Genomic DNA, 15647 nt, shown 5'->3' with positions numbered 1-15647 from the left:
ACAGCTAAACCTCCCAGTAGACTCAATGACTCTCTAAAAAAATGCAAATGACCGGCTGTCTGCAAGGAATATAAATCCTTGCATTCGCCACTATCCAGTCACAGCTGAAGAAGCTTCTTGGATGAGAAGCCAAAAGTCTTCAAAGAAAAATAAAGTCCAGTTGCCTCGTGAAAAACAATACCTTTGGTCTTAGCCATGGACGTTCCTTAGGGAGGGATGCTGGGCCTTCTCAGCCCAAGCCAAGATAGGATACTGGGGAAGGGGACAGGACAGGAGAAGGGAAAGCTACTAGGTTTCCGAATATGGAAGAAATGTGCAGATGTTTTGGCTCTTGTGAGCAACATCACTTGGTTGGTCAAATCCTCATTCAAGGACAAGCTCTCTTCTCCCAGGCCTAATGTGAGGTAGCGGGTCTGGAATAGGAGCAGGTGGATCCAGCTCCTGGTCCCCCACTTCAGCCAGGATAGCTCTTTGGGGGATTCTGGGCCAGTCCCTCTCTGTTAACCCAGCCTGCTCCAAAAAAAAATTGCTATAGGAAAGAAGAGAGAGCAACACAACTAGCCAACTTTCAATTAGATAAGCTGGCTTGCAGATGGTTTAGCACTCCATTTCTCAACATCAGCACCTTGAACATGTGTGGACTTCTGCTCCCAGAATTCCCCCCACAAAGTGGTTTCATGTGGCTTGCGGAACCATGCTGAAAACTGACTCAGGAATTCTGGGAGTTGAAGTCCATGAGCCATAAAAGAGCCGAGGTTGCCTTCCCCTCATGGATAGAGGTGTAAAAAACTAATATTAATACTAATAATCAGGGCTTTTTTTGTCATAGAACGCTCAGAACGGAGTTCCAGCACCTTTTTTGGATGGAACCTTGTAGGGTAGGCAAGGCGGGTTGTATGACATGTGTGAGTTCTGGCACCTTTTTCTTTTACAAAAAAAGCAGTGCTAATAATATTAACATCAACAAAAGCAACAACAATATAGCAATAAACGACGTGGAAAGGGGAGAGGTAAACTCGTTTCCAAGGAAAATTGCACAGGTGCAACTCCTGCTAACCGTCAGGAGTCGAACACCTGCCCTGCATGGATTTCCCGGAAGCAGTTCAAAGACTCAAGGGTTAAAACGATAGAGTTAGGATTCCTAGAAAGGAGAAGCAGGAGCGGAGCATTTCCGGTAAGGGGTGGGGGTTTGATTTTGAATTTCTCTGCCGCTGGAGAAAAAAGGAGGAGGCGGAAAAAGGGGGGGGTCAAACAGAGGAACCTGAATTGGATGGGGGGGGAATCTTTCCGCACCGCTGGGACAGCGTAAGTCGACAGAAATCGCCCCCGCTTTTCTAGAGGAGAATTAGGGGAGGGGAGTCCCTGGCTGCAGTGGCTGCGCTTTATCCGAGTCACTCTAGACTGGGGAGGGGGGGGACTATGGCCCCTTTATAACTTGTGGACTTCAACTCCCAGAATTCCTGAGCCACCATGGCTGGATGGGGCCCCTTTATGACTTGTGGACTTCAACTCCCAGAATTCCTGAGCCACCATGGCTGGATGGGGCCCCTTTATGACTTGTGGACTTCAACTCCCAGAATTCCTGAGCCACCATGGCTGGATGGGGCCCCTTTATGACTTGTGGACTTCAACTCCCAGAATTCCTGAGCCACCATGGCTGGATGGGGCCCCTTTATGACTTGTGGACTTCAACTCCCAGAATTCCTGAGCCACCATGGCTGGATGGGGCCCCTTTATGACTTGTGGACTTCAACTCCCAGAATTCCTGAGCCACCATGGCTGGATGGGGCCCCTTTATGACTTGTGGACTTCAACTCCCAGAATTCCTGAGCCACCATGGCTGGCTCAGGAATTCTGGGAGTTGAAGTCCACAAGTCACAAAAGGGCCATAGTTTCCCCACCTCTTCTCTAGATCGAGTAGGACATTTTAGCAAATGTATATGTATATTAATATTATCCTTCTTATCTTCTTTTCTACCCCCTCTTATTGGCATCATTATTGTGTTTATTATTACTCTGCTGCTTTGCGTGAACACACTGAGAGCTTTGCCTCCCTTTCCTGCGGTCCTGTACTATGGTACATTGCACCATGTAGTCCTAACTAAAACGTAACTCTCATTGAATGAAAGTGGACTTACTTGTAAAGAGATCTGCAGAACTGTAAGAGCAGAGCTGTGGTGGAAATGTAAATGTCTCTAGCAGTTTCCAACAGTGGGAATCCTAAGAAAGCAAGTAACTCCTCCATTTGCCCTCCAGAGATGGGTATCAAGGGCAGACTCCTTTTTAACACAGAGGCTCCATTAGTCAATATATTGCCATTCTTATGCCTGCCCCCTTAATAAAGCCCAGTGGGGAGAAAAGGTAGGAATCAGAACGTTAAATAACAGAAAAAGGTCTGCTTTTGTTTCCGTTAACCTTTGGTGACACTTCAAAATGGAGAGGAAGCATAGAGGCAAATAAAATAATTTTTTTTGCTTAATTACTTATTGGCCACTTGACCTTACTTAATTACGTTTTGGCCACTTAACTATCAGGTCATGCAAGCGTGGTATAAATAAACCACAATGGGGACAGCTGAAACCTGCTAAGCCCCAAAGTGAAAACATTGTGGCTTAAATGTATTTTTGGCTCTTATTTTTTTCTTTTGGCAGGAAGCTGCTCATCACATCACATTAGGAAACTTCAGGCGTCTTCAAGTACTTCCCACCACCACAGCCAGCAGTGCAATCTGGTGGATTTTGCTACAGAGCCGCCATCTTTGTGAGACCAGCAGGCAGGGATGAAGATGGAAGCGACGAACTCACCCTAGACAGCTGAGAGGTTGCAGAGAGTGGGGAGGGTCCCTTCCATCGTCCAGACCGAGAGCATCTGGGAGGGTCTGCGAAGGATGGCGGCCCACCCTGAGGTGAAAGAGGAACCAGGTGAAGGCCTCTTTCCTCAGGGTGAGGCCCAGTGGCGTGGCTGCCTCACGATAGTGGGGGCTCCTCTTTGCACCTGGGAGGTTGCCCGTACCGTGCCCAAGGAGCCCTGGCCGTGGGACAACGTCGAGGCCTTCCTAGGCTCCTTCGAGCAGGTGGCCCAGGCCTGCCAGTGGCCCACAGAGGAGTGGGCATCCAGGCTGCTGCCTGCCCTTCGGGGAGAAGCCGAGCAAGCTTATTGCCGGCTGTCAAGGCCAGACCAAGAGGATTATGGGAAAGTGAAGGCGGCCATCTTGCGTGGGGACATCCTGAACCGGGAGAAGCAGCGCCAGCGCTTCCGGCGTTTCTGCTACCAGGAGGCTGAGGGTCCGCGAGGAGCATACTGCCGGCTGCAGGCGCTTTGCCACGAGTGGCTGAAGGTGGAGAGGCTCTCCAAGGAGCAGATCCTGGAGACCCTGGTGCTGGAACAGCTGCTGGACACCCTACCCCAGGAAGTGCAGAATTGGGTGAGGGAGCGGGACCCCGAGAACTGCTCCCAGGCGGTGAGTCTGGCGGAGGAATACCTGAACGTGCAGCGAAACACCAAGGCAGAGGAACAACAGGTGAGAGTGGGACCTCATGGTGCCCAGGGTTTGACCTGAATCGACAGGGATTATTCCAAGATTAGAAAGAGGGATCTGAGGTTCTAGGCTGCCTTAGCAGAGGGATAGAATCAAAGTCATGTGAGGTGCATTAATGCCACTTTATGATGCCTTGGTTAAGGCCACACTTGGAATATGGCATCCAGTTTTGGTCACCACGACGCAAAAGTGATGTTGAGACTCTAGAAAGAGTACAGAGAAGAGCAACAAAGACGATCAGGGGACTGGAGGCTAAAACATAAGGAAAGGTTGCTGGAATTGGGCATGTCTAGTTTAATGAAGAGAAGGACGAGGGGGGACATGATAGCAGTTGTTCCAATATCTCAGGGGTTGCCACAAAGAAGAGGGAGTCAAGCTATTCTCCAAAGCCCCTGAAAGCAGGACAAGAAGCAACAGATGGAAACTAGTCAAGGAGAGAAGCAACCTAGAATGAAGGAGAAATATCCTGACAGAATAATTAATCAGTGGAACAACCTGCCTCCAAAAGTTGTGAGTTGGGAGGTTAGCTGAGGTCAAGGGTAGCCAACATCTTGTCCAAGTCTTCTTTAACAAGACTGTTGAATGGGGAATGGTTACAAGAATTTGAGCAACTCGTCTGTAGCAGTTCCATTTTCAAACCTAGTTAGCCCCAGAAAGTTAGTCTCTGGGCACTTCCACATAGATCCACCTGAGCCAAATGGAATACAGATAGTCCTCCACTTACAACAGCTCATTTAGTGACCGTGGGAAGTTACTGCCACCCTGAAAAAAGTGACTTATCCCCATTTTCCACACTTAACAACCACTGCAGCATCCCCATGGTGGTGTGATCAAAGTTCACACCTTTGGCAACTGACTCATATTTATGACGGTTGCAGTGTCCCGGGGTCATGTGACCCCCCCCCCTTTTGCGACCTTCTGACAAGAAAAGTGCAAGGGGAAGCCAGATTCTCTTCACAACCGTGTTAGTCATTTAACAACTGAAGTGATTCACTTCACAACCGTGGCAAGGAAGGTCGTAAAATGGGGCAGAACTGACCCAACAAAGGTCTCGGTGGGCGACAGAAATTTTGGCTCCGTTGTCGAGGACTACCTTAGTTATTTATTATATATCCATTTACCTCAACGATAATCTGCAACTTTGGCTGGAGCCCCACAAAGGCTTAGCGTAGCAGGGAGCACGTTGAGACATTTGTTGTTCTCCGTAGGAGACAGTCTCTCTCTCCCCCCCCCCAGGAAAAGATGGCGGTTCGGCCCTTGACTTATGCCCGTCCCTTTGGTCCATGCCCGGGGACACGTGTTCTGACAAAGGCCTCTCTTGCTGCAGGCCCCGTCGGAGGAAGAGGCAGCGGTGGACTCGTATCGCTCCCCGGGGATCCAGCCTCCGTCAGACGGTGAAGAGAGGCAGGGGTGCCCACAAGTCAAGGCAGAAGAAGAGGCTGAGGCCCAGATGGTCGGTAAGCAGGGAGACCTCCTCCTTCTTTGGAGCCATCGCTGGACACAGGCCGAGATGCTCCCCTTCCCACGTGGAGCCTGGTTGGAGACGAGTGTCTGAGCTGGAAGGAGGGTTTATGGACACCCCTCACTAGCTCCTTCCTTGAACGCTGCAACAATTCAGGTTGATCTCTCTCTCTCTCTTTTCCCTTGAGGCTAGGAGATAGTGTGGTTTGGGGTCCTGACTAAGCCAGGGGCCCCCAACCCCTGGGCCGTGGACTAGCAGCGATCTGCCCCACGCCAGAAGTCGGGCCACGCCTGTGCAAGATGCAGGCAGCGCGTGAAACCACGACCTCTCTGGTCCGTGGGAAAAAAACCTCTCTTTGCGGAACCGGTCCCTGGCACCCAAAAGATTGGGGGGGTGCGCGTGCTGAATTAAGCTACAGTGAGACATCCTCTTTAAGTCTGCAGTCTGACAACGAACTCAGAGTAGTAATTATAGCAGGACTACCTGTTTAGCAGCTGCTTGACGTTAAACAGCGACTTGTAAGGGGTCCTCCCACTGGTGAGCCATCACAGCCATCGGTGAGGTCTTGTGATCGCAAATCAGATGCTCGGCAACCGGCATGGATTCAGGTGTTGTGACTCAGGGCCAGCCTGTGGGTCCGACAGCCGGCTCCGATGTATCGGAGGACTCAGATGTGGGGGAGGAGGGAAACGAACCGGCTGATGATGATGATTTGGAGGCTTTGCAGAGCCCTCAGCCGGGGACCTCTTCTCAGCTGTGTGAGCCCGAGAGTGCGGAGGATGATGACCCACAGCTGGCCCTGTTCAAGGATGCCCGACGCAGGAGGCAGACGAGCAGGGACAAACAAAGAAAGACTATGGGACTCCTCGGGAGGAGGCACAGGGAGACCACGCCCTGAGCTCTCTATAAAAGAAGTGTTTGGGGAGGGGCTGGTTGCTGAAAGCAACTTTTTCCGCTTGAGAAGACAAGCTCTTGTGTTTTTGTTAACTGCGTAATTAAATCTTGGCAGAAGCCTTTTAGCCTTGGACGCTTTCCAGACTCTTCTTTTGATTAGGGGTGCGAGAAGAGGGCTGGTTCAGAACAGTTTGCTTTCAGCCACCCACCCCTTAATACTACGATGGAGCAGCTTCTTGCCGAGAATGCCCAGCTCAACCAGCAACTCACCTTGCTGGCCACTCAGGTGGCACAACTGCAGGCTCAGGTACATGCTGCCCCCCCACCCAGGAGGAAATGTCAGATAGCTATGCCGGATAAATTTGCTGGTAATCCAGAACTGTTTCCTGCCTTCCTGGGACAATGCCAGCTTTATATCAGCGTGAGAGCAGCTGATTTCCCCACTGACCGAGATAAGGTGGGATTCGTGTTGAGCCTTCTGTCGGGAGATGCAGCTCGTTGGGGCACGCCTCTGTTGGCACAGCCTAGCCCTTTGTTGGATAACTTTGGGGGGTTTTGTGACCATATGCGCCTCATGTACGAGGACCCGATTAAGGCGCAGACTGCCACCCGACGCCTGAAAGCTTTGAGGCAGGGTCAGCGCCCTCTACAGGCCTATATCAGCGATTTCCGGCTGCTTAGCCAGGATTCCGCCTGGAATGAGGCTGCGCTCGTGGATGCCTTTCAGGATGGCTTGTCAGAGGAGATGTTGGATGAGCTGGCCCGCGTGGACATTCCCTCAGACCTGAATGGGCTGATCCATCTTTGTCTGCGGATCGATGCCCGGCTGCAGCAGCGTAAGAGTCGCCGTGCCACCCCACAGACCCCTGCCGCCCCTGTTGTGCGTGAGCCCCCAGTCCAGAGGGAGGAGCCAATGGAGCTGGGTGCCGCCAGGTCCCGTCTATCGGTGACGGAAATGGACAGACGACGATCGGAGGGGTTGTGTTTTTACTGTGGGGACCCTGGACATTTGGCTGCTTCTTGCCCGAAGAAGCGTCAGCGGGCGTCAGTGACCAAGCCTGCCCCGAGAAAGTCCCCTGCTTTGCTATCGGGAAACGGCCCGAGCCCGATCTAGACGGTGTGAAAGATCGGGCGACCCACAACGATCACGCCGAGCGACGCCGTTCCGACGGTGCCTGTGAACCTCCACGGCATTTGATTTTGGAGGCACGACTGATCCTCCCTGGCAAGCCAGAGGGGATTCCGGTCCATGCCTTAATTGACTCTGGGGCTACCACTAACTTTATGGATTCGGCCTTTGTGGCCAAATGGGCTGTTCCCCAGTGTTCAGTGGATCCGCCCATGCTTGTGGAGACCATCGATGGTCGAGTGCTCCTGTCCGGGCCTATCACGGCCGCCACGCAACCCGTGTGTATGGCCATCAGTACCCATGTGGAGGCCATTCAGTTCTACGTCACTTCGGATCTGCACTTCCCCGTGGTCTTGGGACTGGCGTGGCTCCGGGCGCATGATCCACAGATCTATTGGTCTCAGAACTTGGTCACCTTCCCAAGTTTGCAGTGCGTGGACCACACCCGCCATATCTGTGCCGGCCAGGTGGAGGGTTCCCCAGGGGTTTCCTTGCCTCCCGAACTGTCCGACTTTGCTGACGTGTTCAGCGAGTCAGAGGCGGACCAATTACCCCCGCACAGGCCCTACGACTGCTCCATTGACCTAGTCCCTGATGCGCCTCTCCCAGTGGGGCGTTTGTACTCCATGTCGGAGCCCGAGTTGGCTGCATTGCGGGACTTCCTGACAAAGAACTTGGCTCGTGGATTCATCCGGCCCTCGTCCTCGCCAGTGTCTGCGCCCGTGCTCTTCGTCAAAAAGAAGTCGGGCGAGTTACGGCTTTGCTGTGACTACCGGAAACTCAATGCCATCACGGTGCGTAACCGCTACCCGCTGCCCCTCATCCCCGAGCTCTTGGACCGACTCCGGGAGGCTAAGATCTTCACGAAACTGGACCTGCGTGGAGCTTACAACCTCGTCAGGGTTCGGCCGGGTGATGAGTGGAAGACGGCGTTTGGTACTCGCTATGGACATTTCGAGTACACGGTGATGCCGTTTGGCCTGACCAACGCCCCCGCTGTGTTTCAGCATTTTATGAACGACATCTTTCGGGATCTGTTGGACCAGTTTGTTGTGATTTACCTGGACGACATCCTGATTTACTCCCCGTCGCGTGAAGTGCATCAACAGCATCTCCGTCAGGTCCTGCAGCGCCTCCGGAAACATCGGCTGTTTGCCAAGTTGGAGAAGTGCCAGTTCTACCAGGTGACCATTGATTTCTTGGGCCACCGCATTTCTCCTGAGGGCATCGCCATGGATCCAAGTAAAGTTGAGTCGTTGCAGAGTTGGCAACCCCCGCGTCGCGTGAAGGATGTTCAGCGACTTCTTGGATTTGCCAACTACTATCGGACATTCATCCCTGGCTTTGCTGCCTTGACAGCCCCCCTCACCCGGCTCCTGCAGAAGAAGACTCGGTTCCAGTGGAACGCCCCCGAACAACAGGCGTTCCAAGCTTTGAAGGACGCCTTCATGAAGGAGCCCATCTTGAAGCATCCTGACCCGCAACGGCCGTTTGTCGTGGAGGCGGACGCCTCCGACATTGCCATTGGGGCCGTGTTACTCCAGGCAGCGACGCCCAACGGTACCCTTTTCCCTTGCGCGTATCACTCTCGGAAATTGAACCCCTCGGAGCGCAACTATACCATCTGGGAGAAGGAGCTGCTGGCCATCAAGGCAGCGTTCGAGGCTTGGAGGCATCATCTGGAGGGGGCGCGGCATCAGATCGAGGTCCGGACGGACCACAAGAATCTGGAAAGCCTGCAGACCGCTCGGAATTTGAACCAACGCCAGATCCGGTGGTCCCTCTTCTTTGCGAGGTTTGACTTCCGGGTGCGGTACATACCAAGCGGGCACAACCAGAGAGCGGATGCTCTGTCCAGGAAGCCCGAGTACACCCGAGTGGAAGACAAGCTTCCGCCCAGGACAGTGATCCCCGTCGAGTCTTTTGCTGCGGTGCGGGAGCCGGTGGATATACGGGCTCGGATCCGGGAGGCGCAGCAGCAGGAGGCGTGGGTGGCTCAGCGGAAGGAAGAGGTGGGGCCAGATTCGCCTTGGTCGGTCACGGATGGACTCCTGTATTATCGTGACCGGCTCTATGTTCCAGGAGGGCCACTCAGGGGACTCGTCCTCAGCCAATGTCATGATAACCCGGCTGCGGGGCATTTTGGCCTGTTCAAGACTCTGAACCTGGTCTCCCGTACCTTCTGGTGGCCCCGAGTCCGACACGATGTCCAGTCCTATGTCACCTCCTGCGTCCCATGCAGGCAGGCCAAGTCAGCGACAGGGGCCCCGCCTGGTTTACTGCAGCCTTTGCCAACGCCCAAGAGACCCTGGGGGGCTGTGTCCATGGACTTTCTGACGGATCTACCCCCATCCTCCGGCTTCACGACAGTGTTTGTGGTGGTGGACATGTTGACCAAGATGGCGCACTTCATCCCCTGTCGCGGCTTACCGTCAGCTCGCGCCACTAGTCGCATGTTCATCCAACAGGTGTTCCGGCTGCACGGCCTTCCCGATAGAGTCGTCTCCGATAGGGGGGCCCAGTTTACAGCCCGCTTCTGGCAGGAGTTGATGCGGGCGTTGGACATTAAGGTTTGCCTCTCGTCCGCGCATCATCCTCAGACCGACGGGGGTACCGAGAAGGTCATCGGCATTTTAGAGCAGTATCTGCGCTGCTACGTTAACCTGCAGCAGGACAATTGGGTGGACTACTTGGCCATAGCCGAGTTTGCCTTTAACAACTCGCAGCACACCTCCACGCAGATGACACCGTTCTTGGCCAACGTGGGTTATCACCCCCGGTTTTTCCCCCTTTCTCCCGTGGACTCACCGGAGCCGGCAGCGAACGAATTCATGGCGGAGTTACAGGCAATCCATCGGTTGGTGCGACGGCAGCTGGAGAAGGCCAAGGCCGACTACAAGAGGTTCGCCGATCGGTCGAGAAGGGATACGCCTCCACTATCGGTGGGGGATCGGGTCTGGCTGTCCACCAGGAACCTGCCATCCACTCGGCCGGCGAGGAAGCTGGACCACCGTTACCTTGGACCGTTCCCAGTCGAGGCCGTCATCAACCCGGTCGCCTATCGTTTAACTCTGCCACGTTCCCTGCGCGTGCACCCCGTCTTCCATCGGTCCTTGCTGGTCCCCGAACGACCGGCCTGTCCACTTCGCCAGGCGGAACCTCCACCATCAGGAACTCGTGATGGAGACAGCACCCCCGAGTACGAGGTCGCCAGCATCAGGGATTCCCGCTGGCTGAAAGGTCGCTTCCAGTACCTGATCGAGTGGAAAGGGTACGGGCCGGAGGACTTCACATGGGAAGACGCGACCGCCGTTCATGCCCCTGCGTTGGTGACTGCTTTTCACGAACAGTTCCCATCCCGACCGCATCCGGATCGGCAGACCCGGGGGAAGGGCCCTGCGGTGCGGGATAGTGTTGTGACTCAGGGCCAGCCTGTGGGTCCGACAGCCGGCTCCGATGTATCGGAGGACTCAGATGTGGGGGAGGAGGGAAACGAACCGGCTGATGATGATGATTTGGAGGCTTTGCAGAGCCCTCAGCCGGGGACCTCTTCTCAGCTGTGTGAGCCCGAGAGTGCGGAGGATGATGACCCACAGCTGGCCCTGTTCAAGGACGCCCGACGCAGGAGGCAGACGAGCAGGGACAAACAAAGAAAGACTATGGGACTCCTCGGGAGGAGGCACAGGGAGACCACGCCCTGAGCTCTCTATAAAAGAAGTGTTTGGGGAGGGGCTGGTTGCTGAAAGCAACTTTTTCCGCTTGAGAAGACAAGCTCTTGTGTTTTTGTTAACTGCGTAATTAAATCTTGGCAGAAGCCTTTTAGCCTTGGACGCTTTCCAGACTCTTCTTTTGATTAGGGGTGCGAGAAGAGGGCTGGTTCAGAACATCAGGATGGCCGCCAAGTCCCAGGATCACGTAATCTCCCTTTTTAAAAAAATCCCATTTATATCCCGCCCTTCTCCGAAGACTCAGGGCGGCTTACAATGTAAAGCACAAACCAATGTGCTTAGCAATAGCCTTCATTCTGTGTATATGCCTGCTTATTAGGGCTTTCACACACACCCCAAGCGGCATTATTACAAAGTCAGCTTAATTGCCCCCAACAATCTGGGTCCTCATTTTACCTATCTCGGAAGGATGGAAGGCTGAGTCAACCTTGAGCCTGGTGGGACTCGAACCTGCACTAATTGCAGGCAGCTGGTGTTACTTAGGGAAGCATTAGCCCACTGCTCCACCAAGGCCCTTTTGCGACCTTCCCAGATAGCTTCCAAACAAGGAAAGTCAATTGGGGAAGCTGGATTTCTTTAACAAGGTCATAAAATCAACCCTTGCATTGCTGAATGACAAGAGGTTCAGAGGAGGCATGCTACAGGCCTCATCAGCCAGGCTATTCCAGGTACTGGGGTCCAGGAGGAGAGCCTTCTCAGCCGTGGTGCCTGCCCTTTGGAACATTTTGCCCCCTCCCTTCACACACACGCGCACACACACACACACACACACACACACACACAACCAGGCCAGCCCTCCTTACCTTCCATAGTAGCTCAAAGAGCCTGGCTCTGCCAATTGGCCTGGAGCTCCAACATAGAGGTTTCATATTGGGGGTGGTTGATAGATTAACAGAAGATCCCACCCCTTCCCCTTCTCCTCATCCTCCCTACCTCCTTCCCCGGCGTTTTAGCTAGGTTGTTTTTTTTAAAAAAAAATAGTATTGTTTTTATGTTATTAGGTTTTGTACAGTTTCATCTTTTTAATATGGCAAGCCAACCAGAGTAACCATCTGGTAAGATGGGCGGCTAATACATTTTACAAATGAAGTTCTAGTTGCAGTTCTCGTTAAGTCGAGGACTCCCTGTGTAGGAGATTGCAAGGTGGTGCTCATGCCCCACTAGTATCTTGAAATAATAATAATAATAATAATAATAATAATAATAATAATAATAATAATAATAATAATAATAATAATAATAATAATAATAATAATAAATAGCAGCAGCAACAAAGATGATTAGGGGACTGGAGGCTAAAACATATAAGGAATGGTTGCTGGAATTGGGTATGTGTAGTTTAATGAAGAGAAGGGTGAGGGGTGACATGATAGCAGTCTTCCAATATCTCAGAGGCTGCCCCAAAGAAGAGGGAGTCAAGTTACTCTCCAAAACACCTGAGGGCAGGACAAGAAGCAACGGATGGAAACTAGTCAAGGAGAGAAGCAACCTAGAACTAAGGAGAAACTTCCTGACAGTTAGAACAATTAACCAGTGGAACAACCTGCCTCCAGAGGTGGTGAATGCTTTTAAGAAGAGACTGGATAAGTCACTTGTCTGAAATGGTATAGGCCAGACATGTCAAACACAAGGCCCGGGGGCCGGATCCGGCCCGCAAAGTGGTTTCATTTGGCTCGTGAAGCCATCCTGGAAACAGTGAGGGAACGGCCCCCACTGCCTTGGCCCTGGCCCAGAGACCCTCCTTCTGCCAGAGACCCTCAGATCTGTCCCACTCCTGCCCAGGCCCCCATAGGCACCCTTGATGCGAACGATGTAGAGCTGGCCACGCCCACCCAGTAGGCCATACACACTCTAGCCACGCCCACCCAGTAGGCCACGCCCATCCTGGCCACACCCACCCGCCCCCCTGAGGGCAACCGCAATGCTGATGCGGCCCTCAATGAAATTGAGTTTGACACCCCTGGTATAGGCTCTCCTGCCTGAGCAGGGGGTTGGACTAGATGACCTCCAAGATCCCTTCCAACATTATATTATTATTATTATTATTATTATTATTATTATTATTATTATTATTATTATTATTATTATTATTATTATTATTGGATAGAGAATAGAGTAGAGTAGGAATAGAAGAACAGAACCGAATAGAGTAACAGAGTTGGAAGGGACCTTGGAGGTCTTCTAGTCCAACCCTCTGCTCAAGCAGGAAACCCTATACCATTTCAGACAAATGGTTGTCCAGTTGATTTATTTTCATTCTGGTTCACGTGCTACGCATGCACAGATACGAGTATAATATGTGTATATGTGAATCGAAAGTCGGTTGAAGTCTCAAGTGATAGCCAAACCTTGCAAATGTTACCGGGCTATTTTGTGAGCGGGCACTGTTTTCCCAATCCTGCGAGGGGCTCTGATTTTTAAGGAGGTGCCACACGGCCAGAGGACTTACCTGCTTGCGGAACAAGCCGGCGTTGCCGTGAGGCAACCTCCGTAAGAAAGCTGAGCCTCCACTGTACCAGCCATAACTCTGAAACTGGGTTGTAACTAGTTTTCAGAAGATCGGTCGTAAATTCAAACGATTGCTATGTGGCCGGTCATAAAGGGTGGCTAGATCATGGCGGTTAGATAGTGTATGTATGTAATGATGTGAAGTGTACATCCAGCTAAAACTCGGGAGACCCTGAGTTCTAATCCTGCCTTAGGCACAAAGCCAGCCAGCTGACCTTGGGGCTGGTCCCGCCTTCTCAGCCCTAGGAAGGAAGCGGGGCAAACCGCTTCTGAAAACCTCGCAGAGAAAATTTGGCAGGAAGTTGCCCAAAGGGGTCAACCCTGGCTCGAAAGGACATACAAACCCCACCCCACTCAATTTTGATCTCCTAACACTGTGATGGCGAACCTTTTACAGACTGAGTGCCCCCCAAACCACCCTGCCCCCCACCCCCGGTCTTGCTGTGCCCCCTCCCCCCACCCCTAACGCCCCCACCCCCCCTGCACCTCCAGCTCTGCCCCCACCCCACCCGCCTGCAAGGCCACCCACCGCCTCCACAGCTCGCCGCAGATCGCACAGGTGGCCCTGCAGTGCCATGGTGGCCACGCCCTCTGCCCCTGCCCCGCAGCATCATCTGCGCGTGACGGGGCACGAGGGTGGAGTCTTCTCCCTGCTGCCCAGCTGCCATGTCCTTGGCTGTGCTGCTCCGTGCCCATGGGCGATTCTCCTTTGGGGAGGCTGCTGGCGAGGAGGGGGCCATGGGAGAGGCGGGGCTGGGGTGACGGCGCACGTGCCAACAGAGAAGGCTCTGAGTGTCGCCTCCGGCACGCGTGCCTTAGGTTCGCCACCACTGTCCTAACATTTGTCATTGTGTTAGCAGAGAAATGGTGTCCGGTCATAGTGGAAGAAGAAAAATACACCACAGAAGTGGCAGGCCAAGGGGGTCCGTTGGTCCTGTCCGAAGGAAATGCTGAACAGGCCATCTCCTCAAGTAACAAACAGGAAAACTCCTCCAAGGATCACAGTCAGAGAAACAGGAGGCAGTCCACCGAGGAAGCGGGGACTCACCAACCCAGTAAGAGACAGCGAAGCTCTAACGTCTTCGAGAAAATCTGTAGCCCAAGCCGTGTCCTCAACCAGAGGGCCCTCGCTGGAGGGAAAACCCAGAACAAGTGTTTGATTTGCGGAAAATCCTTCCTCTGCAGTTCCGATCTCATCGTTCACCGGCGAACCCACATGGCGGAGAGGCCTCACGAGTGCCCCGACTGCCGGAAACGGTTCAAGACGGGCTCCGACCTCAACCGTCACCGGAGGATTCACACGCAGGAGAAACTGTACAAATGTGAGATTTGTGGCAAGGGTTTCTTCCAGAAATGGGATCTCATCATTCATCACCGGAGCCACACCGGCGAGAGACCCTACAAATGCCTGTACTGCGGGAAACAGTTCAGTTATAGCTCGGACCGCATCCGGCACCAGAGGATCCACACGGGAGAGAAACCCCACGTCTGCCTGGACTGCGGGAAAAAGTTCATTCAGAAGTTCCATCTCAGTAGACATCGCAGAATTCATCTGAGAAAGGACATCCTACAAGCAGGCCGAAGACAGGCAGAAAGTTTCGGCGTGAGCTGATGGGTTCACCCATCGCAGCAAATCCACTTGGAGAGAGGACCGACAACGGCCAATAAATTTACAGGATCCAATCTGGGTCAGCCACCGGGACACAGATTGTATCCTGCAGCTTCATCCTGGGACGTGTATACTCACCTTCTTTCGTGAGAAATAAATTTACACGCCCTGACTGCCCTTTCCCTTCCCACGCTCCGTCCTCGTCGTCTTTGTCGAATTTCTTTTTTCAAGTTTCCTTAACCGTCATTCCCTGCTTTTCAGGACCTACTTTGTCACATAGTGTTTGGGGGGTTCTGTCACCTCTGCAGGTGCTAGAAAGTGCTGGCTGTGCTTGAAGACAAGAAAAGCACGCCGCAGCTGGTGTCGCAAAGGTGCTTTTTCAGGCGGCAAGTGGACTTTTTTGTTTTTCTTGGAAGGCGTTTCGCTTCTCATCCAAGAAGCTTCATCCGCTCTTGAGTGGATGGTGGGGAACGGAAAGATTTTATATTCCTTGCAGACAGCTGGTCGTCTGCTTTCTTTTAGAGAGCCGTCGAGGCCACTGGGAGGTTTGTCTGTGTCCTCAAGAGTCACCTGAGTGGTGCCAATGGGTGGGATGTTTTTTCCGCCCTGTGTCCCCTGAAGCTTGAAAATGGAAGCTTGAACCTACTTAGCTTTTTAAAAGTAAAACCCAAGGGAGGGAGTTTCCTTCATCCAGGCCAGGCTGTGTCCAAACGTGCCCAGTGTCTGTTTCACTTGTGAAGGAAGAAATTTTAAGTCTGCTAAATGCTAAATGCTTCCAT

General features: G+C 52.9%; 1 protein-coding gene across 3 annotated transcripts; it reads left to right on the top strand.

Annotated features, from left to right (window-relative positions):
* Positions 1-1190: 1190 nt before the first annotated feature.
* Positions 1191-15086, top strand: LOC308661201 (uncharacterized protein). 3 transcript variants are annotated; one of them, XM_081316066.1, is made up of 4 exons: positions 1191-1305; positions 2652-3520; positions 4866-4995; positions 14117-15086. In XM_081316066.1, exons 2-4 carry the CDS (start codon positions 2888-2890, stop codon positions 14869-14871), a joined length of 1518 nt encoding a protein of 505 aa, XP_081172192.1. In that variant the 5' UTR covers positions 1191-1305; positions 2652-2887; the 3' UTR covers positions 14872-15086. The 3 variants fall into 3 exon arrangements, with proteins under 3 accessions (XP_081172192.1, XP_081172190.1, XP_081172191.1); XM_081316064.1 differs by lacking the exon at positions 1191-1305 and adding an exon at positions 1978-2077; XM_081316065.1 differs by lacking the exon at positions 1191-1305 and having other exon boundaries at positions 2581-3520.
* The last annotated feature ends 561 nt before the right edge of the window (positions 15087-15647 follow it).

This window comes from Vipera berus (genome assembly GCF_964194415.1).
Source record: "Vipera berus genome assembly, chromosome: 2".
In the NCBI taxonomy this organism is placed as follows: Eukaryota; Metazoa; Chordata; class Lepidosauria; order Squamata; family Viperidae; genus Vipera; species Vipera berus.
This window is presented reverse-complemented; position numbering and strand designations above follow the sequence as displayed.